The 25,520-nt window shown below is 36.2% G+C and overlaps 3 protein-coding genes across 3 annotated transcripts in view; 1 reads left to right on the forward strand and 2 right to left on the reverse strand.

Annotated features, from left to right (window-relative positions):
- LOC139982655 (uncharacterized) overlaps nt 1-15,370 on the reverse strand; it is an 81,139-nt gene extending 65,769 nt beyond the window's left edge. Inside the window, exon 1 of the mRNA XM_071995665.1 lies at nt 14,658-15,370. Within this exon, the coding sequence (XP_071851766.1) occupies nt 14,658-14,696 (39 nt within the window). The 5' untranslated portion in view covers nt 14,697-15,370. The remainder of the gene's footprint in view (nt 1-14,657) is intronic.
- Nucleotides 248-14,135, forward strand: LOC139982662 (BDNF/NT-3 growth factors receptor-like). Its single transcript, XM_071995699.1, has 15 exons — nt 248-644; nt 4,651-4,971; nt 5,493-5,624; nt 5,746-5,773; nt 6,097-6,134; nt 6,290-6,320; nt 6,485-6,564; nt 7,462-7,632; nt 7,805-7,915; nt 8,189-8,361; nt 8,952-9,071; nt 10,636-10,747; nt 11,134-11,206; nt 11,896-11,977; nt 12,574-14,135. The coding sequence occupies exons 1-15, from the start codon at nt 308-310 to the stop codon at nt 12,667-12,669; spliced, it is 1,905 nt and encodes a 634-aa protein (XP_071851800.1). The 5' UTR covers nt 248-307; the 3' UTR covers nt 12,670-14,135.
- Nucleotides 15,371-18,774: 3,404 nt separating the features above from the next.
- Nucleotides 18,775-23,626, reverse strand: LOC139982548 (uncharacterized). Its single transcript, XM_071995441.1, has 6 exons — nt 23,486-23,626; nt 22,424-22,539; nt 20,929-21,084; nt 20,253-20,459; nt 19,665-19,910; nt 18,775-18,968 (listed from the first exon to the last, which is right to left on the reverse strand). The coding sequence occupies exons 2-6, from the start codon at nt 22,524-22,526 to the stop codon at nt 18,775-18,777; spliced, it is 906 nt and encodes a 301-aa protein (XP_071851542.1). The 5' UTR covers nt 22,527-22,539; nt 23,486-23,626.
- Between the last annotated feature and the right edge of the window lie 1,894 nt (nt 23,627-25,520).

The raw sequence follows: 25,520 nt of genomic DNA on the forward strand, positions 1-25,520 counted from the left end.
TTATTCCTGAAATGTATGTATCACTACCAAGTCGTGATCAATAATTGACTATTATATTGTTTGCGCTAAGGATACATATTGCTAAGATAATTGACGAAAGGACTTTAACCTCCATTCTTAACTGTTAATCAATGTCGATGCGAAAGTGATAGGAAAAATATATACACTAGTCGCTTGGATACGATTGTTTATATACATGAGTTTATATTTGCCTCTCCTAGCTTGTTACTATTAACTTTCTTTGCCATGTAGTCATATACTATATGACACAACGTATGCTCTCATACAAGTCAGATATATTGTCATCATGCGTTCATTCGTGTCTTGTTTTGCCTTTTCTCTAGGTTTGTGGTGTTCCTTCATTCCTTCGTTTACAACTATTAAATTCTACACACATGATGTAATTCAGTCGCGTTCAATATCATTGGACGGTTGTCATCATTCTAGTCTTGACAACGATTGGACGTTTCAGGACGAGATATTGGTTGTTCATAATGTTATCGTTAATCCGATATTTGGCGACACGATTCGTATGTTGGGCAACAACTCACTTCATATATCAAATGTTTCATTGATGCATGAAGGAACCTATAAATGTCAACGATCATCAAATGTGTTGGTGGAACATAACCTGCTGGTTGAGAGTAAGTACAATTTTATATTGTAACAATACTGAAAATTTAAAGTTAAGTCAATTTAATGACAAATATATTTATTTTGATTTGCTTATTTATGGTAAGTTTGAATAGTGTAACTATTTTAAGGTCAGGTATTCTAACTACAAATGTGGTGTGATGATGTTCTCAGTGACAAACATTAAAACAAATTAAAGTTCACCTTACATGATAATATACTGTAACGTTTCTTGTGCACACAATTATATGTTTTGACCGTTTAAATGTATACATATTAATGAATTTGTTTAAATAGTGTTTAAAGTTTGATTCACTCATATTTCCTTGTTTGGTATTCAGTAAGCGCCTTGCTTTATTTTAAACATTGATTTTAATTTTATATTACTACTTTTGTGTAGTCTAGACTACTACACAAACTTTTGATACTAAAGTCAGGCGCGTATCCAGGATTTTCTAACCCGGGGGGCGCGAATTACTATCTAAGCGGAGCGCCACCATCGGTTGGCGCGGAGCGTACAAGAAAATTTCTGGTTTTGATACCCCCAGATCACCGGAAATGGCACTTCTCGGGCTTGAAAATGAGCAACCAGATGTAGACTTTTGCCTGAGAACCAAGTATTTCCCAAAAGTTCTTTCCATCCATAACCTTTTTGAAGATTGTCACCAGTCACTCATCATGTTCGACCTCATTGCATGTCCTATGGATCATTGCTGTTGTAGGTTATTGTACGTCACGACCCACTATTTTCGAAAGCCCCACTTTTCAAGGTTTTAAGCCCATTACTTGTTAAGAATTTGAAAATTCACTTTTCTCGTGAATAAAATCACTTCAAAACATACCCATAATGTTGCACAAAATTCAATCTATAGACAACCAATATAGAAAAACCTCCTTGAATCACTAACAGACAGGTCAAAATTGAACTAGTAGAGGAAAGTATGATGACGAATGTTGGTCAGGAAATTTTCGAAAATTCCGACACAGTTCATGTATTGGTGTAGAAATAGTAAAACCTCTTATAATGGCTTTTACAAAACTTGGTTGAAGGAACAGAACAATAGCAGATATTTCCGATATCAGGTATATCGAGACCGAACACTTCACTCATAGGCGTAGGTCCCGTAGGAGGCGGGGGCTGCAGCCCCCCCCCAATTGTTTTCCGATTTTTTTCGGGCACCTACTGAAAGAAAAATATATAGCAATGAATAGCTTAAAATGATCTCCTTGGTAATTTAAATAAAGTTCTAAGCTTGGCCGACATTACTACTGTAAAAGAGAGTTTTGACATAAATGGATCTGTGTGGTTTTTCTCCATCTACATAAGACATTTGGTTGTTTACATTAACATCCGGCGGTATACTGTGCAACTTTCACTGACCGTAAGGTACACGATGCCATACAATGTAATGACCGATCTTGCCTATATGATATTGGCATCGACATGTTGAATGCGCGCTTTGCGCGCGAAAAATTTTGGCTTTTTTCGGGCAAGTCATCAGAGCCCCCAAATCCAATCTGGCTCCTACGCCTTTGACTACACACATTGACAGTTTTTGAGGCTGTTCATCGAAGAACATGCATTTCAATGCTCATTGATATGATGTTATATCTGCTCTTTGCTTTACAAATTCGAACAGGCGTGTAGCGAGTAATTGCCAAGGGAGCTAGGGCGAAGCCTGTAGGCAAACTATCTAAGCGAAGCGCCACCATGAGTTGGCGCGAAGCGTACAAGAAAAATTTTGGCCGAAAATGCCTCCCAGATCGCTGGAAATGACACTTCCCAGGCCTCGTAAGTTGCATCTAAGCATTGTCTATTTTGAAATTACTAGCGATGTCATAAAGAAAATTTGCTCGGGGGCGGTCGCCCCCTTCCCGAAATGCGTTATGTTCCCCGACGACTCGGTCGAGTTCAAGTACATTAGTGAGAGAGGAAAAACGGAAACGTCAAAAATGGAGTTGGCGGGGTAAGGGGTAGGGTGAGGCGCACACCCCCTCCGTAATCCTTGATCTGTCACTAGCTACCCTGTGTATATAATAGGGATCTTACTCTTCCCGAGGTCTTGGCTATCTTCTACTCCCTCCTTTTCTCCTTTTTCTCTCTTTTTTCTTTTCTTTCCCTTCCTTCCTCTCCTCCTTTTCTTTTTTCCCCTCCTTTTCCCTTTTTTCTTCTCTTTTTTTTCTCTCCCCTTTTCCTTATCCGGGGGGCGCGCGCCCCCAACGCCCCCCCCCCCCTGGATACGCACCTGAAAGTAGTTACTTTGATTTGCTTAATTATGGTAAGTCTGAAGATTGAGCTTACGGGTTTGAAGATAAGTAGAGCAGATTTAATACTTGGAGGCTTTATTTATCAAAGACTGTTAAAAATGTTCACCAAGGGCTTTATTTTCACGATAACGTGGGTTAGTGTATTTTGTATAATACTTTCAACAATGTAGCGCTTAATATTTCATTGGTATTTGTGCCGTCACGTTCTTTTATTGCAGTATAATTGTTAACGTCCATTGTGCTACAAATTATGTTATTAAATTGGTTGCAAGATATTATACTATGAGATACACGGTTAATAACTCGATTCCCATCACGTTGAACATTACTATACTTATTGTAACGTATAATTCACTATCCAGGGCTCTTCACTGTGCATATATCGGTGCATAAAAGTAGCAAAAAAACGCGGGAATGACTTCTGCACTGCGATGACTTAGGAAACTTAGGAGACAATATTTAGGACGATCTGCGACAGAGATAAATTGTATTTAAATTGACTCATTGCTGAATATTTCTGGGGTGGGGGGATAGGGGAGGATCTGGGAAAGTTATATTCAAAAGTTACTTCCATAGAGCCAGTTAATAAGATACGAAAACTTTTTGTAGTGTAATTTTAGAAAAAGGAAAGCACTTTACACTCTACTTTATGTTATCACTAATTAATTTGAGGTAAGGCTAACATGATCTTAAGTCGTTAATGATTTACTTGTCAACATAGCTAAATAAACAAAATACTTAGTACAAACACTGCTTGAAAGAAGTGAAGTTACACGTAAAGTTCCTATCGAAAGTACATATTTGTTCATAATTAATAGCATTATGCCACTTGGGCACTTCAACCATCAAAATGTAGGGCTTAATCACAATTAATTTAGGAGGAAACTTAATTGAATTAAGGAAATGAAACCTAAAACTACAGAGGTGAAGAATGAACATTTTGTTGATATTAGGTTAATGCAAACTGTAATGCTGTCATCAGAGAAATTCAGAAAATTACATCTTTCATTGTTTTTCTTTATAATAGTTTAATCATATTGGAGGAATTTTTAAATAATATTTCTACATGTTGATGAAATTAAATAGGAAAATTCATGTGTAAGCTATGGAAATGTATTCGTTTAAATTATAAGGAAAAAACAAAGGAAGCTGTTTACATTCTAACAATACTAAGCTACCATTCTAGTGAGACAGTAATTACCTGCTTATTCCCAAGAAGATGTTTGGTAATAATATAAAGATTAGGAGGATGATAGAAGTCATAAAAACTTACAGTCATTTCTTTGTAATGTAATGCAATGTAAATTGTCCAGCATGTTAAAATGTAAACAGTTGACTTTATTCGTACATACTATACGCTGGTATAGTTAAGCGATTCCAAATAGGCTGGTAAAACGTTTTCTGAGATCATTGGTTTAAACACGTGCAAAAGTCATGCTATATGTCGTTCATTGCATTGAAGTGAGTAAATGCTTGTTAAAAGATGTATCAAAGGTACTTCAAAATAACTCTTCATGTGAACGATTCTTTTAAAAATCATTTCCTCTACCTCAGCTGCATTGTAAACGTGATTTTTACATTTGTTTTGATTTGAAATATATTTTTTTAAGGATTGCCGTGACGCTTAACTAATTAGTTATCATGCTCGAGCCTCAAAGCCAAGAAGTTCTAGCTTATATTTCACCTTGCAGTTTCTGTATCATTAAGCCTTCTTTAATTAATAAATGATTTGTTTTTCCTTCTTACCAGCTATTCCAGAAGTACATTTAAAAATAGCAGGTCAACCCCAAGATGAATACGTAGTGATCGATGGAAGTGACATGGTAGTAGCAGTATGTCAGGCCAATGGAACAAGACCTGACCTTAACCTGACTTGGTTGATAGACAACCAGAATATCGATCTATTTAAAGCTGCTGAAGTTGTAGCCAAGAAAGTCGATATTAGAGATAACTTCTATACCTTGGAGACAAGATTGTCTTTTCCGTACGAGCAGAGTCATGGAAACGTTACTTGCGTTCTAAATGGCGTATGGCAGAAACGTCGTTGTGCTTCCTTTGTAATGCAAAAAGGTGACATATTCTTATGTTGTTATCGATGGTAATTTTGTGTAAATAGAAATTTAATAGTGGTCATTGATTTAGGTATAAATTCGTCCTTGGTATGATAAAATTGTTATTTCGAGACTACGATATGAAGTGCGATTATTTTCGGTGAAATTTAGCCATGTTTTGTTATTCCCAATAAATATTTGGATATGTTCACTATTTAATTCTCAAGTGTATAGTCTATCCTAATCAATATCAAATATTTATCTGTCCCAGGTTTTTCTGTTTAAGGTCGCTAGTATTATTGTATAGTCTACTTTGTGTAAAGAACGTTAACGGCAGGATACTAAATGGTTTGCATTCATTCTTCTGTTTGTGTATAATTTGTTTCCATGGAGCAAGGTATAATCTGTATCTTAATTCATTAGCCGTATATACACATACATTTTAATAAACACGTTTCCACCAATTGCATGTTCAGTTGCACAAGGCAACTTTGAAGAAATACATGCCAATTAATATAGTTTGTTTCTTTCCCTTTCTAGAGAAAAATGTCTCAGAAGAGGGAGAAGTTCCTGTCCCACAACATCGTGTTAATTACGCCATTCTTATAACTATTTTCGGATCAGTAACCATTCTTGGTATATTTTGTGCTCTCTTTATCTGGAAAGTGTATGGTAAGAAACCTTGAAAATATATCCGCAATCTATACAGTAACCATCTCTCCCTTACAAATTTTACTGCTAGTACCTCCGTGAAATTGGTTCAAAAAATATAACTCTGCTTTTCACTATACAGATTGTCGTAAACAGACTAAGTCCATCGGGTAAGTGAGTCTTCTAAAACAGTTTTAATACTTTAAAGAGTATAAAATATAGTCAAAGCCAGGATAATTCTTGTAAATTTCCAAATCATAATATAAATTACGTCATGTTATAAGACGTGAATTAATGATCTGATCACAAAGTGGCCAATATATCTCTCAGAAAAAAAAGTTATGAAAAACGTATTAAACATACCAACACGAAATATTTCACAATAATTGTCATTATCCAATACAGTATTTGATATTTGGTGTCAATAATGTTTGATAATTGTATGGAAATGTTATCTAATGAAATAAAAGTTAGTTTTGATTTTCAATTTCAGAAAAGAAGACCCAGCAAAGGACAAATCGTTTCAAAATGGTATTTATATTTAATGACATTTTTCGTTAAAGCAGAACTGATTCAGAGGTAATCTTGAACAAACTACACCCATTCGTTTTATCAATTTCACAATGCAGTGAGCACTTTTCTAATTCAAAGTCTGATATTTGTCTGCTATCTATCTTTCTATTTAGATAACACGGGGAGATATCCAACGATTCATGAGTAAGTATTATGCCGTTGTAATTACACTTGGGAGTGGAGCGTGTTATTGAGTAACCTCCCTCTTGCCTTTCACTCCTACCAAGTACGTCTTTGTTACATATGTATATTAATATATGAAGCAACATCTCTGGTTAACTGTTACTGTTCCGATCTATTTTTTTAAGTTGTCAACTACCAAACATCCCTTCAACATCAATCGAAGACCCTGATTACATCTACGCTGATGAAAACGAAAATTCAAAAGGTAGGCCTAATGCCATTATGAATAATTACATACGTTCCAAAATCATGCTTTCCATGTAACACTGTCAGGGATGCTAGTGAATAAGATTAAAGGAAAATAGTATGAAAGGATAAGGGTAAATCCTGCATATGAACAGGAAAATTATGTGATCTCATAACCTCTACAAATTGAATCATTAGATTGTTATTGCACAATGTGATGATGTAAGTTGCAAAAGTCCGAATACCTGTGGTTTCAAATAGCCAAAAAAGTATTACATATGTAAAATTAATATGTGGCGTAACTTACAGCATGATATCAAACAACGTTTAACTGAGGATAGTATTGTAACGCCACTTCCCTGTCTGGTGGGGCAATTTGTAAAGCTGGCGTTGGAGAAAGTAAGTCTCGACAAAAAAGATCGCAATGGAGAAGATATTTAAGTACCCGTGGCACAGTGGTACCTAATATACAGACCTTTAGCATACAAGGTTCATCGCGCTCGAGAACGTACTAATTTAAAGAAAACCGCCTATGAGTTGCGGTCACCGGTCACCAGTCTTCCGGAGACCGGAAAGCTCAACTCTTCGAACAAAGGGGAGGTGCACGATTGTTACATCAGAGTAAAAGTAGGATAGGCAAAGATTTACAACATTACTTTAAGCTTAAATCAGTTAGTACAGTATAACGAATAGCTTTCAAAAGTTAAAATACTACGCAAAATATGTTACAGTACCAAACACATACACCATACAGTTTCCATGAGAAAAAAAAAGTAGCAATTCAATGTCAGATTCTGGAAGAAGATCGCATTTCGTTGTAGCACCGAGTGTTTTTAAGTATCTTCCCTCTTTTGGGCAAATGTCTGCGCTGGTGGTACGCTTTAAAATACGACGGACGTATTATTTGTTTCGACAGAGACATATTATTTACCATCGTATGATAAGCAAGTACAAGGGAAAATGTTCAATGTTGAGGATCTGCACCGCATATACCAGATGAAGGTGGGAGCGATATACACCAGATGGATGGGAACAATCAACCTCTCTTCGGAAGAAAAACGATGTGTCGTAGTAACAACACCAAGCGGTAAAATATATTAATATTCATCAAATATTAACTACGCGTATGTAAGTTGAGCGTCGTTTATCAAATTATGTATTTCCTGGTACACATCTAAATGCAAAATCGCTTGTGTCTGTTTCTAAACGGTATCGTACCACACATAAACCAAAAAAAAATATATTTTTCTCACATTTAGAGAACGCTTCTCAACAGAATGAAAGGAGTTGGGATCAATATGTAAAGAGAATGTTGGACATACCTGAAAACCCAAACATCGTTACAATGGAGGGGTTCTGTGTTGATGGAGGTATTTCTACAGTTAAAGCAATTCTTTTCTGTTTTAATTACTATTAACCAATAAAGTATGTTACGCTTACCACTCTTTTCTTGAAGACCTCTCAATTCGATATATCTTGGCTCATGTCAAGGCATCCGAAATAATTTTCTTCTAAAAAAACTTATTTGCGTTATTCCAAACTAATGAATTATGTTGCCAGCCTAGACAACGTGATAACTATAAACAGGCAAATACAATGAAATATTTATGGCCAAACCTTCGCAAACGTTTATTTTCTGACAGATAAAATATGTTTGTTTCATACTCATTTGAACTGCAAAACTCTCGACAAACACTTACGAAAACCATTGGAAGGGAACATTGAGAAGATGCCGTCGGTTGCCATGACAATCACGGAGGTGATGAAGTACGTGATGGGCATTCTGAAAGGCATGGAACTGATACACTCTTACGGGGTACTGTTTTATGTTACTTTTGAAAATATAGTATTAAGGAAATCTTCCTACTAGCATACATTTTTCGGGTATTTGATCATTACGTTTTACAAGTAAATGATTAGTTAATATTCGACTTTTATACATCGGAAGTTCAATCAATCTATACTTGATTAAGTATACAATGTATAATTTCACCCACTATTAGCGCTGAAGTATCTGGGAAAATATCAGCCGTGGAATAATACCTGAAAAGTAAACAGAAGTTATATGTAACCGTGGGATTTATACGCGTTGTTTTTCATGGAAAAGGAAACATATTGTTGTAAGGAATATTTGTTATAAGATTGGGGAAGTAGAGGAGAAAAATTTAACAATTTAAAGTTGTAAACATCTGTCTGTAGCTTGTTATTATATTACGTTACAAAATAGTGGTTCGAAAGGTACAATATTATCGCAAAATGGTGGTCAGAGAATTTTAACAAGAGAATAATAACACCAGTGCAAGTCTAGCGTTCCTATTCTGTGAGGATTTTCTGTTTACATCTCTCTTCGGTCTCATCAGGCAAAGAGCAAACGTCATAATCAGGAAGTTTCTGTACTTTTTTCAGTTTGTTCATCCAGGGTTATCTACGAAGAAGATCTTGCTAACTGACCAAGCAGTATGTAAATTGTATGATTTCTGTCTCACAAAGGATGCGAGACACACAGTGAGAACATACAAGAAGCAGGTAAAATGTTGAATTGAAACATTCAATGTTGACATTTATCACGGATGTGTTGTTATTAATAGACACGGAATTTTAGCAGAAGAAAAAGATTGTCGCGTTTAGTCGGCATTTCCAGATATAAATGTCTTGTGTCTAGCTAACTTACCTATGATGTGTCTCGTTTGTAGATGTTAAAGTCTACGTTGCAATCTGGTGTATGTTTGAACACTAGTATTTGAATATGGTGATAGGGACTATTTATAGATGTTGATTCTCTTTAGCTATCAGGGATACTATCAAGAGTCACGTAGTCGCGAGGGTGCACGTATATAAAGCATTATTTTGCGTTTGGTCGCCGTTTTCTACTTTTTTTTGACATGTCCATCGAGTGTTTTACATATATCAATCACAAAACAGCAAACTAAGATATTAGCCAAGTTTTTCTTGCCAACAATGTTAATTGATGAGTAATTAAGGATATTTGCAGAAAATGATAAAAGCGTCCAAGACAAATTCCACATTTAAAATTAATCGCATAGAGATCCCCCAAACCTACTAGTTTGAATTCAACCAATCAGAGATGCAGGTTTAGTTATGAGCCGTTGCTAAATATAGATTCAAGACTTTGTGTTGGTACAACCAGGGAGTTGTCATGGAACTCCCTGGTACAACTGCCGTATAGACTGTACACAAATCAAGCATGATTTTGCATTACGTATTGGTCAATGACGTTCGTAATGTTTAAATATTCATCTTATGGGCGAGGTTTATTGGAATCCCAACGGAAAATATCTTGGAGAAAAACAAAGTTGAAAGCTGAAAATTTGTCGACTTACATGCAACCATATGAAGTAAGATTTAAATAGATTAGCTAAGTATGTATGTCGTTATAGCATAGTGGAGTCAGTGAGGTTGAGAAAAATCATAGAAAAGGACGCAAAATGCTGCTTTAAAAGAGAGAAGTTGAGAGAAGCCGACATCATTAGCGTTTTTCTTTGACTAAATTATAGTAGAATCATGATTTCAGTAGGTTCAATTAAGAGCACTTGTAGTACCTGTTAGATACAAAAATACCGAAGAAAGTTATATTAAGTATTCACAGATTATGACGACAGTGTATAAATGTTATTATTACATAAGAGTCAAGCACTGGTTGGGCACCTTTACCTCTTCTTGCCCACACATTAACTATTTCCTAATTTACTAGGTTGGCAACATTGGATTTCTGATTTACTATATAAATGATAGAATAGTGATTTCAAAATTGTACAACAAACCGCAGACTTAATAATGCGACTTTCTTACAAATATCACATAAAATGTAACACGTTTAACTACACAATTAGTTTATAATTTTAAAAGGAAAAAATACACCATGGCCACAGTTGTATTGTTAACTTTACCAATAATACGGGTTGGGTAACATAATGTAATAAGTATGCTTCATTGGCTGGTTGAAGATAAAACTCTTGCAGGCAATTACACGCCCACTTACATTTGTTATATACCTCTCTTTATAAAGATAAACAATCGATTACACTATGTTCCATACTAAATCACATCGTGTACATATTGTTTAATTCAGAATGACTTCTTCGACTACAACGCCCCACCAGAAGTTGTATCGCGTAGCGAATATAGTTACAAAAGTGACGTGTGGTACATCGCTCTTGTGATTTGGGAGATACTTCAACCAGGTAAAACGGATGCAACACTATCTCGCCCCCTTTTCACTCACAGGAGTAGACAAAATAAACACACTATTTCACTGCATGCTCAAAATGCTTGACCTGTAGAATTGAGTGTCCATTATAAATCACTGATTGTGTGAATGAAAGCATTAGTAAACGAGTTATGATGAACTATGAGTAACTTTATACCATTGTGTTAGAGTGATTATGTGTTACTTTGAGGAATTTGGCATGCTTCGAAAGTTAAGAAATATACATATTCTATCATAGTATGAAACGATATCATATCTTTTTTTTAATTGGACCACATACTATGCATTTCATACTTTACTAATTTAAAAATCAAACTAAACCAATTTGAAAACTGAATTATTTTCTCTCAAATTCAACAGGATCATCCCCATTTACTATAAAGGGTAATACAACTGTCCTTGAGAAGTGGCCGAATGCTTATGAAGAGATAAGGTAAATAGGTTGCCACGAGATGTACGTACACTGTGTGATCAACTACGTGGTAAAGTCGAATATACTTTACATACTTGACATACACTACTATAACATTCGATCAGAAACAAAGTATCATAAATATGAACTTTTGATGATGTGTGATTCGTGTTATACATGACTTGTTTTTATTCTGAAAGATATGCGTGCAAACAATGCAATATTTATGTTATGTATTTGAATCTGTCAGTGAGTGTGTTAGTCAGTTAGTTAGAAAGATCGGAAGAAAACGGCTGTTTCATATGCCATGTGTAATACTAGAGAAAATGGTTCGCCCATATAAAGTACGGTTATTACATGGAACACTTGCAAAATACGTAATTACTTACTGTAAAACTTCATTTGGCCGATTTGACGTTGTTAGATAGATCAGATAAGGTACTTAGATAATCATGTAAGGATGCCATTGGGGCCGACTTGTCATAGTTCAGTAGTTCAGTAGTTCAAGTACATATATACTAGCATAACGGTTGCACTGGGGTCGACTTGTCATAGTCAGGTAGTTCAGCAGTTCAAGTACTTAGATAATAGTATTAAAAATGCTAAGGGGCCGACTTGTCATTGTCAGGTAGGTAATTTTAGGTAATTATATAAAGGTTATGTAACACATGATTAACTTGTGACGATTTTTTACTGTTTTATCACAATAGGAACGACATTTTGTTTAATTGTTGGACTTCAGATTGCTCAGTGAGACCAGAAATTAGTAAGATACGATCTTCATTCATGCAGGTAAGGAAGTTTTAGGTGAACACAGGGACAAAGCATACCTGTTAAAGAGAGACGGGTGGGAGAAGAGCAGGATTTATCTCTAAGACGTCCACTTTCCACATTGATTGCATCAGTCATAGTGATTACAGCGTGTAGCGTTATACTGGCAGATGCGACTACTCAATTGAACAGTTATAAACTATATCATGTTCCTACGCTGAGATATCTACGTTGTTTTAAATGATTACCATTTTGAACCCCTTTCTTCCACGATGATCGGACTGTCTTAGCTAAACGTCGAACCAAATGAAAAGTTAACTTTATTAGTACCTTTAATTACACTGAAGTCATCCATGGTAATATCTATGTCGATGGAGAAAACAATTATTTGCATTGGGTTAAATACATTTCAAACAAATCTCAGTTAAATGTAGGTAAGATCTGCAAAGGTTAGTTACTATAGTAACGCAGACTGTTTCTATTATAATATATCCAAATTATTGCAAATGAAAAAGGAGGTAAACACAATTGGACTGAAATTATGTTTCTTTCCATTCGTGTTTTGTACGAATACAAAATAATGAACTTGATGCCTTTTTCGTTCATTTTATTTCTAGATATGTGGTTTGTCTGTCCAGTCTGAGTACACACATTGCCTTGACAAGAACAGTGGAGATACCAATCCATATGAGCGCAGTCTTAACGTACCATAGAACAAACGAGTAACGCATAGATGGAGTTTAAATTGATGTTAAATGTTAGAACCAGCAAAGCAATCCTTTAAGTTAAAGAGTGTTGTTGACATTTCAAGACACAGCGTTAATTGCAGTGTAATTGTTACTGTTTCGTTTTCAAGGCGCCTGTTGGACACATTTTTCTTAAAAATTACACAACTCAATTGTCAATATGAAAACAAAGCTAACATGTGTAAAGTAGAAAAATCTGTACACTGGAACTATATATTCATTGTAAATATTTACTTGCTAGCTAAATTTGTCTTAATACTTCCTATCTTACCTGATATCATCATGATTTTGATCACGTTTCAGATACTCTTTTTTAAATGAGCCAAAATTTAAAACGCATATATAATAATTACATCACCTTTTAAAGACAAGGAAATACAAATTTAAACTTCTACCGACTTGTCTACCAAAGTACCGGTAGACTTCTTTAGAATTACACAACTCAATCGTCAATATGAAAACAAATCTTACATGTGAAAAGAAAAACAAATCTGTACACTGGAACTATATATATTCATTGTAAATATGTACTTGATGGCTTATTTTGTGTTATTGCCAGTGGCTAGCAGTTTGTGATAAAGGTCACCAATACATTGTTATCACATCCGCTTTGTCAATGATGTTATTGAACGGTAAATTTGTGTTAATACTTCCTATCTTTCCTGATATCATCAGGATTTTATCACGTTTCAGATACTCTTTTTAAATGAGTCAATAGTAAAAACGCATATACAATAATGACATCACCTTTTAAAGACAAGGAAATATATATTTAAACTTCGAACTGTCTACCGAAGTACCGGTAGTTCTACCAATTTTGTGAGGTTTTATAATTTACAGTACATGTACTACTCAATGCAGAATGCAGATGTACCCCTATGTGTATACACGTATATCTTTCTCAACAGTAATACAGAGGCTAAAAGGACACCCAAAGAAACAACGTAATGAATGACGTCTGACTTGCATATGGTTATACTAGGTGAGAAAAACAAAGTGTACACGGCGTAGCACATTTATGAAACTTTTGAACTCCATATGCGGTGTTCACCGATTCTAGGCTCGGGACTCATAATGTTCCCGACCTGAGGCTTCGGCCCTTCTCGAGTCCCTTAAATTTCGCCTCTGAAAGTGATTATAATGATAAGTCATCATAAGAATGGGGACTCTTAAAACGCACCATATCTGTTAACTTGACACTCCTGTCGCAGGTTTAAAGTATTGTTCAAAGCCAAGGCCCTCTCACACGACTTTACAAGTTAACCCTGGTCATTGGTAACTTGTCAGACCCACACCTAGGTGTGTACAACTCAATCAATCTCTCCTGGGGCACAAAGGTGCACCACGTGTCACCCTGGGAACTCCCATAGGTTGCAGCCACAAACCGGCGCACGCAACCATATTCACAAGTCACCTCGCAAGTCCCCATTTATACACCTGCGTGAAGAGAGGCAATGGAGATTAAGTGCCTTGCCCAAGGTCACGAACCTGTAATCCTTAGATCACAATTCAACTGCCGTAACCACTTGACCACTACGCCCCCACGATTGTAACTAACGTTTGGCTTGAACGTAGACTTTACAGGCACACCTAAGATATTAACACTAGATACGAGGAACACAGTTGTTGTAAGCTACTGACATGATGGCCTATTGACAATATTAAGCATGTGACGTTTATCTAAGGAACCGTTTTGGTCATGGCAATATAGTATGTTATCAACATAGAATATTTGTGTCTGCGTGAAACGCGCATGTCTATCACAATCATGCCCTTTGTAATGAATCCAAAATAGTAAGAACTTAACAACTCCTAACCAAGCTGAGTTGTTGTTGCAAGAATAAATATCATAACTTTGGTTAATTCGTTGTTAAAATGACCTATTTTACTTTTCTTCGTCTAAACCGTAGGTGTGAATCTGTTTACAGAAACATTATACAGTTTGTCTTACTTACCTTTTCCATTGTGTTCATTTTGTATCTGACAACGAGCATCTGTTGTGATGCACACTTTCCAAAGTTTTAATACTGGTTAAATTAGGAAAGAACTTCTCCTCAAGACACTAATGATCGTTTTGCCAAACCACATAACACACGATATATATATACCTAAGACACGTATTTCATTTGGTGCTATTGTTATACAGCCTTATATATGCGTGTTTACATAACATCATGGTGTTTAAATAACGTTGGACCTTAAACTCCATATCGCACCCTTTATTGCTTAATGAATGCTTATCTGGTGAAGATATCTTAAAGATCATGTATGACATACATCAGACTTATTTCGAGTTAATATCTTTGTTAATACTGTTGTATGGCGTTCTTGCGTTAACGTTTGGTTAGGATACACTCGCAATGATTATAGTATGTGTCGAATGTGGTGATCAGTTCACAATGCACTTGTTTATATAAGTTTAGTTGCTTATAATGGCACAATAAAAGGAGATACAGACACTTTGGGGGGAGAGTCAGTTAGCTAGGTATGTTAAATGTGTCTTCCATTTGTTCAAGTATCTTTTGTAACTTAACTACGTTACTAATCTTGTGGTTACCATAAACGTGACTTGTGTTTACCCATGCTCCTATCTATTTATTATGTGGTATTGATGTTTGGTTTGAAGAGAAAGTGTATATTGCTCTACCATCCGAGCTACCCAGCTATAGTTGTTAACGTTAAAAAAATACATATAATATCTAAACGATATCCATGCAGTTTACCTTATTGAAGGAGTCTATCCGTCTTACCGTATAACCTACTCTGTGAATTAACGGATGCATTGAAGGTCGTATCGGATTGACACATTAAACTGGAGAGTAGTGCACTGCCAGGCACATATGGGTAACGAAATTTCTTCATCCATAAACTGTTATTATGTTTTTTTTTTTAACTTATCATGGCGGATTATCAAGAATTTGGAACCAAAATATGATCTTTCAATTTCTTGACAATCTCTTCATTGATCAAAATATGCAACTGAAAGATCCAGCACCTAAGTGAAGTGCAGTGTTTGTTACAAGTAAGCTGAAGTATACCTGCACTTTCATGAATACGGTATATTAGAGTTAGGCTATTAGTTCATGAAAAACAGCATAGCACAGATGATAACCTAGGCAACCAGAACACCACCACTGTCATAAAAAATGCCCTATTCGCAGAGATACCTTTCCACAGAAAATGTATGACAAAGTGTTTTATAATATTTGGTGAAACATCATGCAGGAAGTTCGATTTGATTATTGAATGATGAAATCTACCCCATTGGAGTGACGGGAAGGGAACGGGAGGAGGGAGAGAGGGTTTGGAGATGGGGCTAGATGGGTTATCGTCGTCCCATATGGGACGTCTGGCGGGGTGCACAAGAAAATATATTGTCTGCTCAATTACGACGATTTGAACCGCTGAACATTTATAAGTAAATTTCATTCGGCTTATATTCATGACTTGATCTAGCCAAATGAAGGCAGAAAAATTAATTGTTGGCTTCAGAAAAGGGTAACCAGACAAAAATGATGGTAATAGGAAAGTTTGAAACTTGGTATATGTTGTACAACAAGCGTTATCGGGTTGTTACTTAATCTTGTTCAAATTGGGAAGGTTCTTTGAGGGGATATGGGATAGAGGGGGGGGGGGTGGCCGATTAGTGGTTCGTAACAGGGTTACGACATCACACACAATTTCTGGCAACTTCCATTCATGGAACTTGCTGAAATAAAAATATAAGAGAAGTTTTGTTATGTTACCTGTTGAGCTGATTAAACGCAATTTTGGGTAAAAGGAAGATTGGCTTATGACACTGGCAGTTGGAGGACATGTTGATTGGTTTTTGAAGTAAAATTTCATCGTATTAACATTTGAGCGGATGTTGGTCATATTTCATTCTGAGTAGGGTGGCTTCCTGTCAGAGCTACTTCGTCAAAGGACATATTTGACAATGATGCATGACATTATAGTGAAAAATAATCGGGTGGTTACTCAATGAAACGATCTTGCTCTATTAGGGGTGGGGTGGGGGTGCTTGTCGAAATTTGTGTCTACTGGACGCTTCCAATCACTAAATATTCCTTGTATCCCTGCTCCAAAGACATTGAAGGAAGTGTTTTTATATATGGAGTATATATCAATAAGATATCTGTTTAGATGTATCTCAGTATAATTACATTATTATGTTCCAGAGGAAACTTTTTTATTTGGGATCCATGACAGACACAGCTGACATCAACCATGACTTGGCAATATATTCTACTGTGGTTTGCCATACGCTACCAAGAATTTTAAATAACCATAAACAGAGTCTGGTTTTATTACAAGCGACCGTGACCAACGTGATAACCTTAATAACATTATTACATAAGAAATATGTCTCTTTTTAGTTCGTGAACGTAGGAAATTCACGTGAAATGCGACATTACATTTCGATAATCAGTTCTTAAATGAGACACAAGCCGACCGGTAGAGTTTGTTGGTTTTGTAAGTCAAACTTGACTTCCCTTTATTCAAACTCTATTGTCCGGACCTTAACTACTTTCGTTATGTTTACTCTTGTTCATTCACCTTCCAAAAGACACATGGTACGTTTTTTTCGCCTGCTCAATTATAGTTGTTCATCAAGTGTCCATTATCAAACAAACGACTAGTTTAATGGTAAGACTACTAACTGTAAAAACTACAATATTGAACTCTCAAATTTCATATGTAGGAAATATAGTAGCATGATAGAAGTTGAATATTCACTAAAATATCGGACAAAGATTGAGAAACAGTAAACCTACTAGATTAAACATGTAAACTAGATGACGACACAGCAACTTGGCCAGGTTAAACTGGGAAAAATGTGACAGTCATACAATCACCACAAAATAAACAAAATCATATCAATTAATTCTAAAATTCTAATCATAATTCGGTGTACTAAGTTTAATTTCGATGATTTCGGTAAATGAATGATCAACATCTGTATCATATAATCCATACCAATGTGACAACAAACAAGTTTACCAGTCTAAACAAAACTAACTACGCGCATTGGAAATAGTCCGTTCTAGTGTAGTCAAAGAGAAAGCCAAGTCAATCCGTCATATTTAGTACGCATCATCTGTTCTGGGATTTACTGAATGCATTCGTCCAAAGAGGTAGCACCAATGTTAACGGTGGTACCTGATGGACACTTTAAACAAGACATCGCCTTCTTCAGACAGATGTCTCGAAAGAAAAGTTATTTATAGATCTAGTGCATGATGAATTTATTGTAAGACAACGCCATTAATGACGGTGTCATATCGAAGATTTACCTGATTAAATAAGACCGTTAGAACGGCGTCCCTATTCGATTTTGTTCGCTTCTGGCAGCCCCATGTGTATGATTGATTTTGTCATTATGTTGATTTTAGTTATTCTCTGTTATGTGTTAAAAATGAAACAATCACAGATATTTATACACTCATGGGTGTACAGGACACCGTAAAAGACAACTTCCATGTACAAATATGTAGGCGGTAGTGCTTGCATTTTATTACCCTCCGTTTCATGTTCAATCAATGTATTACCTACATAACTACGAAAGTTGTGAGAAAAGAAATCGCCTATTGAGCTTTTTTTTACAACTGCAGACGTTTACTATGTATATAATGAATTCAGTTTATGTAATGGAAAATCTATTGTTGCAGTCGTTGAATTGTTCTAACCGGTTAAATCTGTAGGTTTGATTAACATCTGATGACTTAAAATTGTTACTTTATGAAAGCATTGGTGATACACATTTCTAAGAATTGTACAAACAACTTGCATTTTGATGGATATATAAATGCAGATAACAGTGTGACAGCTAAGCAAATATTCCAAATGTTACTTTAATTTTGGAATGAAAAATTAACAAGTAGATACAAATAGAAAATAAACACTTTTGAATAACAGATTGCCAACGTCGCAAAACATCTGCATATACTACACTCTTTGGAAGATCTGAGGGTTTAGCTTGTCAAAATGGATTGGATCAATCCAATTCATTTTTAAAATTCGGATATGATCGGGCAAAACCCTTAGAAGGAAAGGAGGGGAAGACGTGCAACACTAACCACATTTTAACTCCACTATGTCGTTGTAGGTACCATCTGGACAGATTGGTGTTATATCGGTATATATAGAATCAGTATCCACATTATAAACCTGACCGCCAATGTTCAAGGAACCGTATCCGTCTGTGTCAGAGCTAAAAAATTGCCATAGATCAGGGGCGGCGACAGTATAATTTATGTCTCCTCTTGCTGTGAATAAATGAGTCAATACTTAATAGCGCATTTGTCAGTACCAAAAACAAATATTTGATCAATTTTTGTTGTCTGTTGAATTTTATTTAACTGATATCAAAGCTGAGGAGTTTCAAGTTATATAGTTTGACTTTATGTGATTTGATAACAATATTATTTTGGAATTGATGTTATGCTGTGACATGTAGTGTGGTAGTTTTTTCGCAATAGTGTCAAACTGTTAAGCAGCGCAGATCTTAGTCGATATATACAAACGGTTATGTTACAGGTGCACTGACGGGGTTTGGGCCAGGCCACGATATATTAAAGAAGCATTCCAAACAAGTAGCATATTTCATCATTTAATATCTTGCATAACGTAATAGCTTTACTTCCCTGGTACTATTATGCTTTTTCGTCTTGGTCTTTGATATGTTAAGGCTGACATATTGTGTATTTTCCCGCAAACGGGCAATTTTCGAAGCGGAAGGTACGTGCTCCCTGTTTAAGATTGTACTCCTGTTTATTATATCTCCATTTGAATAGGGATGTTAAGATAATTTAGACAAATAATTGGTAAGGAATACGTACTAATCGAAAGGATACAGAAAGTTCATAAAATATTCTTCGTAAGATAACTGAATAAACAGCTTGAGAAGAAAGACCTCTGAAACAATCTTAATCATTGCTACGTTAGCATTTGAGATATATTACCGCCTTTTGCATCGTAGGGGACTGTCATTGTCACAATCTTTCTAACGCCTGTGATCGTTGAAATGCTCTGTCCTCTCTTCGGACAACCCTCTACATTGACCGTTTTGTCATTACATAATGCAGGGCAAACATCGTTCGCCCACTTCTTTATCTGTCTCTTCACTTTTCTTTGGTTGGCATTGGTGCAGGAAAGTTCTGGGTATGTGCTGTGATACGTTAGGGTGACTTTATCCGGTATTTCTGGTTCTACGACAAACAGACAACGGACGTTCTCTAACTTTATATTGTGCATACTAAGATCTGAACTACTCTGAGCGTGAAAATGAGTTTCTTACCATGAATTCGCTATGAAAGCACTTGTTAAATTATGTTCCTAATAATCCGAATTTTCTTTATATCATGGAAATATGGTGGGTTTTTTGGGGTTTCATTAATTAACCAGAGCAATAGATTGACACTTGTTGTTGGAGAAAACGAAGAGGCTCGGTGTGATTTACCAGAATGAACCAGAAAACGTCAAGAAGGCTGTGGTGGTTTCATTGACAAAGACAGACATGTGAAAGCTGGTTAAAAATTTTGGGAACTTACCTACACAACTGGGTAAAATTCGGTTTCGGTTTTTACGTAATTCATGGTTCCAAGAACATGAGGAACTTGTACCGCAATTGTACGTGGAAAGGGTTGCAACACTCGGCAGGTTGTTCTCATTACAATGATGGGTACAATTAAAAAGATGTTCATCATTATCATCGCACTCTAAGAAGCCTTGTTCGACAGTTGGTATCGGGAGGCAGGCTGCATGAAAAAAAAGTAATCAAATCGATTATAACAAGAAATGATATGTCACTGCATGCCATCGTTCCTAGGGTTTTAATAACTAATTAGGTAGTTGTTTAAGTGACGTAAAGAGCCAGGTCTATTATGGCTCGTGACCCGCTTTTCAAGACTGCATATTTACTATAATTATAATATGCAAAAATGAGGAGTAACTATATGTTCAATATTTCCCGGAACTTTTTTTTAAACCCCGGGACCTATTGTGGTATCACCCTTACCCACACAATGTCTTAAAACGTTTTTGTTTTTGGCTGAATAGACTTCTATCTCAAAGTCATCTCGCATGAAAACTTGAAATTAACCAACAAGGAAAATAAGGTGGTGTCCATAAGTGAGTAATTCTTATAAGTGTCAGCATGTGGTCACTAAAGTAACTTGTTTTTTTTATAAAAGAAGTGATAAAAATGCAAACAACAGAAATATTTACCATGGCATGCTTCCTCTTCAACTAGGGGTCCTTCACAATTACGTCCACCTCCAGAGGGCCGTGGGTTGCTACAGGTGCGTGATCTGCTCCTCTGACCCCATCCACATGTCTCACTGCAGGCGCTCCAATTGGACCACTCACTCCATCGACCATTGACTAAAAGATAATACAAGCGGTTACAAATATGATAATTATAACAAATTCCAAGTTTGTTCAGCTAAATGTGATCAAAGAGTTTCTGGAAAATTCAATATAGCCCTTTAGTAATAGCCCCGCCACCCCCACCCTGCCCATTTTCACCGCCAGCCACCACCACAATGTAACTTTATTGACAACGTTGGGCAATGGTGACAGCCCGATATTCACAAGGTTCAATATTCATAAGGTTCATTGTTCATAAGGGCCATTATCCATTAGGTTCATTGTTCATAAGGTTCGCTATTCATAATGGAAAAAAAAGGTTCGTTGCTCATAATTGGTAAAAGGGTTCGATATTTATCATGGGGAAAAAGGATCGTTTTTCAAGTAGGACGAAGGGTTCGTTATTCATAATAGGCCTAGCCAAAAAGGTTCAGTATCATTCACAATGAGGAAAAGGACCCCCTTTAGGAAACATACAAGTTTATGCCGTTAATATGTCGAAAATGTAGGTTTTGCTGCAGGGGGTAGGGTGAAGCTTGGTCTTGATGGTGTGTGGCTCATATTCCCTGCAAATGTATGCATCCGCCACCACCTGGTGGTGCCCCCCCCCCCCAAAGGACTGTTGTGCCCCCCCCATGTGCCACTCCGAATAAAACGTATGTTGAGGCCACTGGTTGAACACTATAGGCGTCCGCGAAAATGGTGGACGACTTTGCACCTGAATGACGCACTCTCTCCTATTATGATAAATGAACCTTCTTTTCATATTATGGATTACGAACCCTTTGATCGATTATGAATATCGGACCCTTTCTCCTATTATGAAAAACGAACCTTTTACCATTATGAATATCGGACCTTCCTTTTATAAATAACTTACCCTTTATTCTATTATGAATATCGAACCATTTGTCCCAATATGAATAACGAAACTTTTTGTCCATAATGAATATCGAAACATTTGTTTCCATTATGAACAGCGGACCTTATGAATTATGATCCCTTTTTATTATGAATAACGAATCTTTATTTCCATTATGCATATCGAACCTTTTTATCGAAAAAATGCACGATATAAATAACGAACCTTATGAACCATGACCCTTATGAAAAGCGGACCTTATGAATATCGGGCAGACCCCTGGACAATTGGGTATGGTTTGATTTTTACATCAAGTGGGTATGCAGGTAAAGCGTAAGGGAAAAGGTGAGATCATGACAGCTAGTCTCCGAGCGCGATCAGGTGGGTCTTAATCGTTAGACCACTTTGTATTTAAATCTGTTGCGTTTCGAAGCTATTGAAAAATAAATTATAATTGCTTAAAGATTAGTCTTCTTATATATATATCATTACCAATGAGTGTTTCGCAACGGGCGCCTGTGGCCGTTGATGGACATTTACACGTTAAGTAAGGCCCGTGACATGTACCTCCATTTTCGCAGTACCCCCTGTACATCCATCGAATAGGCCTATCGGAAACAAAATACCTATGTAAGCGAGAACTACATAATGTTATCGTTTTATGGGTACCACATTAAAAACTAATATATATATATATATATATATATATATATATATATATATATATATATATATATATATATATATATATATATATATATATATATATATATATATATATATATATATATGGATGTACATATATGAACTGAAAGGAGGTTATTTATTTAAATGAATGAGTGAGCGAGATCAAATTGATGTGATTATCCTTCAATGGGTACCATAGGTAACCTACTTGTAAAATATTATCAATGTCTCCCACTTGCTAAATATTCTTTCAGGGTGTGGCAATCATCCAGCCGATACTCATAGCTGGCACAGCAACTACTGTTCATGTCCCACAACCGTGTATTGGCACCTAAATACGTTGTGTTAGAAACACAGTTACATATGTTACAGCTGTTACAACTGCACAGCTGTTAACTTGTCTCCATATAAGCCAGAGGACTGGGCGATTGGACAAAGAGTTTATGACAGAATGCCTACGAGATGAAGTAAAGAAGGTACGGTTCCGCTTGATTCCAGTTGACACCTCGTTAAAAATTAATCCAATTCGTCAAGGCCATAGTCTGGTATATCCATAGGCCTACTTATAGCTTCAAACTACTAGAAACTTCATTTTGTAATTGCTTATTAATGAACTCGCAATAAATGGTTGGTACAGCAGCAGTTCATGTCCAACAACCGTGCATCAGTTCCTACTTTGTGTTCGTTACACGATTATATGTAATACAGGTAGCACTAGTAGTTACTGTACTAGCTATGAGTACCCGGTGAATCTTCACATGAATTGAAAATAACTTACGCTTATTCATTAGAAGTTTATCATGATCAGCACCATATCTGAAATATTTTGGTCAATGTTACAATTACGATATATAAATCAATACTCACACTGTTCAGAAGTCTGGGATTTCATTGTCCCCTCACCACAAGGCAGGCAGCTTTGCTGTCCCATCTGAGGTTGGACATACGTCCCATTACACCTTGAGCAAGGTTGGAATCCTGTAGGAGATGACGTACCTACTGGGCACAAGTCTGGTAAAAAGGTAGATGAATGATTTTAAGAAGTGAGTAGATCTTTCCTGATATGATACTTTTAGGCATGTATAGACGAATGATAGGCGTTTGAAAAACATAAGCCAAGCTGTATTTTGGGTGTCAAGATACGACTTAGGAGTGTTAGCTGAGTGGGTAATACCGGTGCCTACCGATCATAATGTTCCCAGTTCGAGTCACTCCAAGATTAATGTATGTCGTTCAGTTACAGAGTTGTTGACAATTGACAATTCATAATCATGGACACTAAAAGTGAATCTAAGAGACTGACTTCGGTCAGCTTGCGGCTTTGATAAGCCAATAAGGCTTATTTGCGAGTTCCTGCATGCAGGAGGATCTAAAATGCACACAAACATTCTTTGTATATGTAAACTTATCACCTTACGACGACTGTCAAATAGATTCACCTACCAATGCACTCCGTAATGTTTACAGAACCTTCCATCATTGTCGACTTGCCCTCATCGCATTTATTGCAGGTGGTCCGTTTAGTCTTATTTTGATATTGGCCAACTGGGCAAGGTATGCAAGCACTCTCTGTCTCATCATTAAACGTTCCCTCTGGGCAAGCAACTAAAACCAAGAGACACGAGAGGAAAGGTTCATTAAGAGTGAAATACGTCAACAATTTATAATACATGCCTTCCAGAAAATTAGAAAATAGTCACAGAATTGCCCCACCCCCCAAAAAAAAAATATATATATATCCTCACAAATATATAATTCTTTCTTATTTCACTGATTCAAGATGTAGTATCTTTGAATTTTCAGAGGCCCTATTACAATTTGTATACTTACCACAATTCAGTTTTGCTCTATTACTAGCAAACCCTGACTGGCAAACTGGATAAACTGGGTGGTATATGACGGGTACATCGTGCGGCCTAAGCTGAAGTCCTGGTACCTGATAACATTGTAAAACATTGACCTACAGCTTTAAAAATTGCAATAGTAAAATGTACAAACTTTGTACTTTTAACACTTGATTTAATTTGACATTTGGATAAAAGGAAATGGGGTTTAACTAAACATTATGTGGTTATAGCTGTTTGCTTTGTTAGTTTGTCTTGGTAACAAGATGGCAAAAACTATCTAAATCTTTCTAAATAAAATTTATACTCTACCTCCGGGACAATTTGCTTCTCTGTGACTTGTTTAGCTATTTCGTCTGATATGTTCAATAACAACTCTCTCATATGGATTAATTCGACGATATCTTGTTCATGCGTATTATTTACTGAAAGATAAAATTTGATATCAAGCACATATTCATCCGAGGAAGGAGCCGAGTCTCGTTTTCGTCGTCTAGATTTGATTTCATCACACTCAACCGTCACATCTTCTACTCCACAAGAATCACACTGTTTCCACACGTCGCGGATATTCGGATTTGTAGTTTGTTGGTTAATTTGCTGTACGAAGTTAGTAGCAATATCTTTCTTCGTCTGATCATCCTCACAATTACCAGAATAATATTGAAGCTCATTGAGTACCATTATGCTCCTGGGACCGGATTTTTCTACATAAGAAAATTTTTAAAACACAATTCGGCAAAATAAGCTGAAATGGATGTAAATAGCTGACGATGCAGAGTTTAGTAAGAAAAATTAGTCAAGTTCAAAGTAAACGATCTTAAGGGAAAATGGAGGAAATGAGTAACATAGATAACTATATACTGCTAATTGAGGGGTATTGGAACAAGGTGTCAAATGTGTAGAATAGCCATGTTTCTTTCATGGTGCTTGTTAGGGTATCATAAAGGTGTTCAAATAGTGGCATCGAGAGAAAAAATCCGAGAATGAAAGAGTGTGTGCGTAGGGTGACGGAAGGGGGGGGGGTGGAGTTAGAGGGATTCAGTTACTGAATCAAT

Source organism: Apostichopus japonicus, chromosome 16 (genome assembly GCF_037975245.1).
Source record: "Apostichopus japonicus isolate 1M-3 chromosome 16, ASM3797524v1, whole genome shotgun sequence".
In the NCBI taxonomy this organism is placed as follows: Eukaryota; Metazoa; Echinodermata; class Holothuroidea; order Aspidochirotida; family Stichopodidae; genus Apostichopus; species Apostichopus japonicus.

Bases quoted from the DNA above. Each gene is read 5' to 3' on its own strand.
- LOC139982662 (XM_071995699.1), top strand. From the start codon at position 308: ATGCGTTCATTCGTGTCTTGTTTTGCCTTTTCTCTAGGTTTGTGGTGT. The intron at 6,565-7,461 runs GTAGGCCTAATG...TTGTTTCGACAG, and splicing joins TGAAAACGAAAATTCAAAAG to AGACATATTATTTACCATCG. The intron at 10,748-11,133 runs GTAAAACGGATG...CAAATTCAACAG, and splicing joins TTGGGAGATACTTCAACCAG to GATCATCCCCATTTACTATA.
- LOC139982548 (XM_071995441.1), bottom strand. From the start codon at position 22,526: ATGTACAGGGGGTACTGCGAAAATGGAGGTACATGTCACGGGCCTTAC. The intron at 21,085-22,423 runs GTAATGATATAT...ATTATCTTTTAG, and splicing joins CCGTTGCGAAACACTCATTG to TCAATGGTCGATGGAGTGAG. The intron at 19,911-20,252 runs GTAAGTTCCCAA...TGTTTGTCGTAG, and splicing joins AATTTTACCCAGTTGTGTAG to AACCAGAAATACCGGATAAA.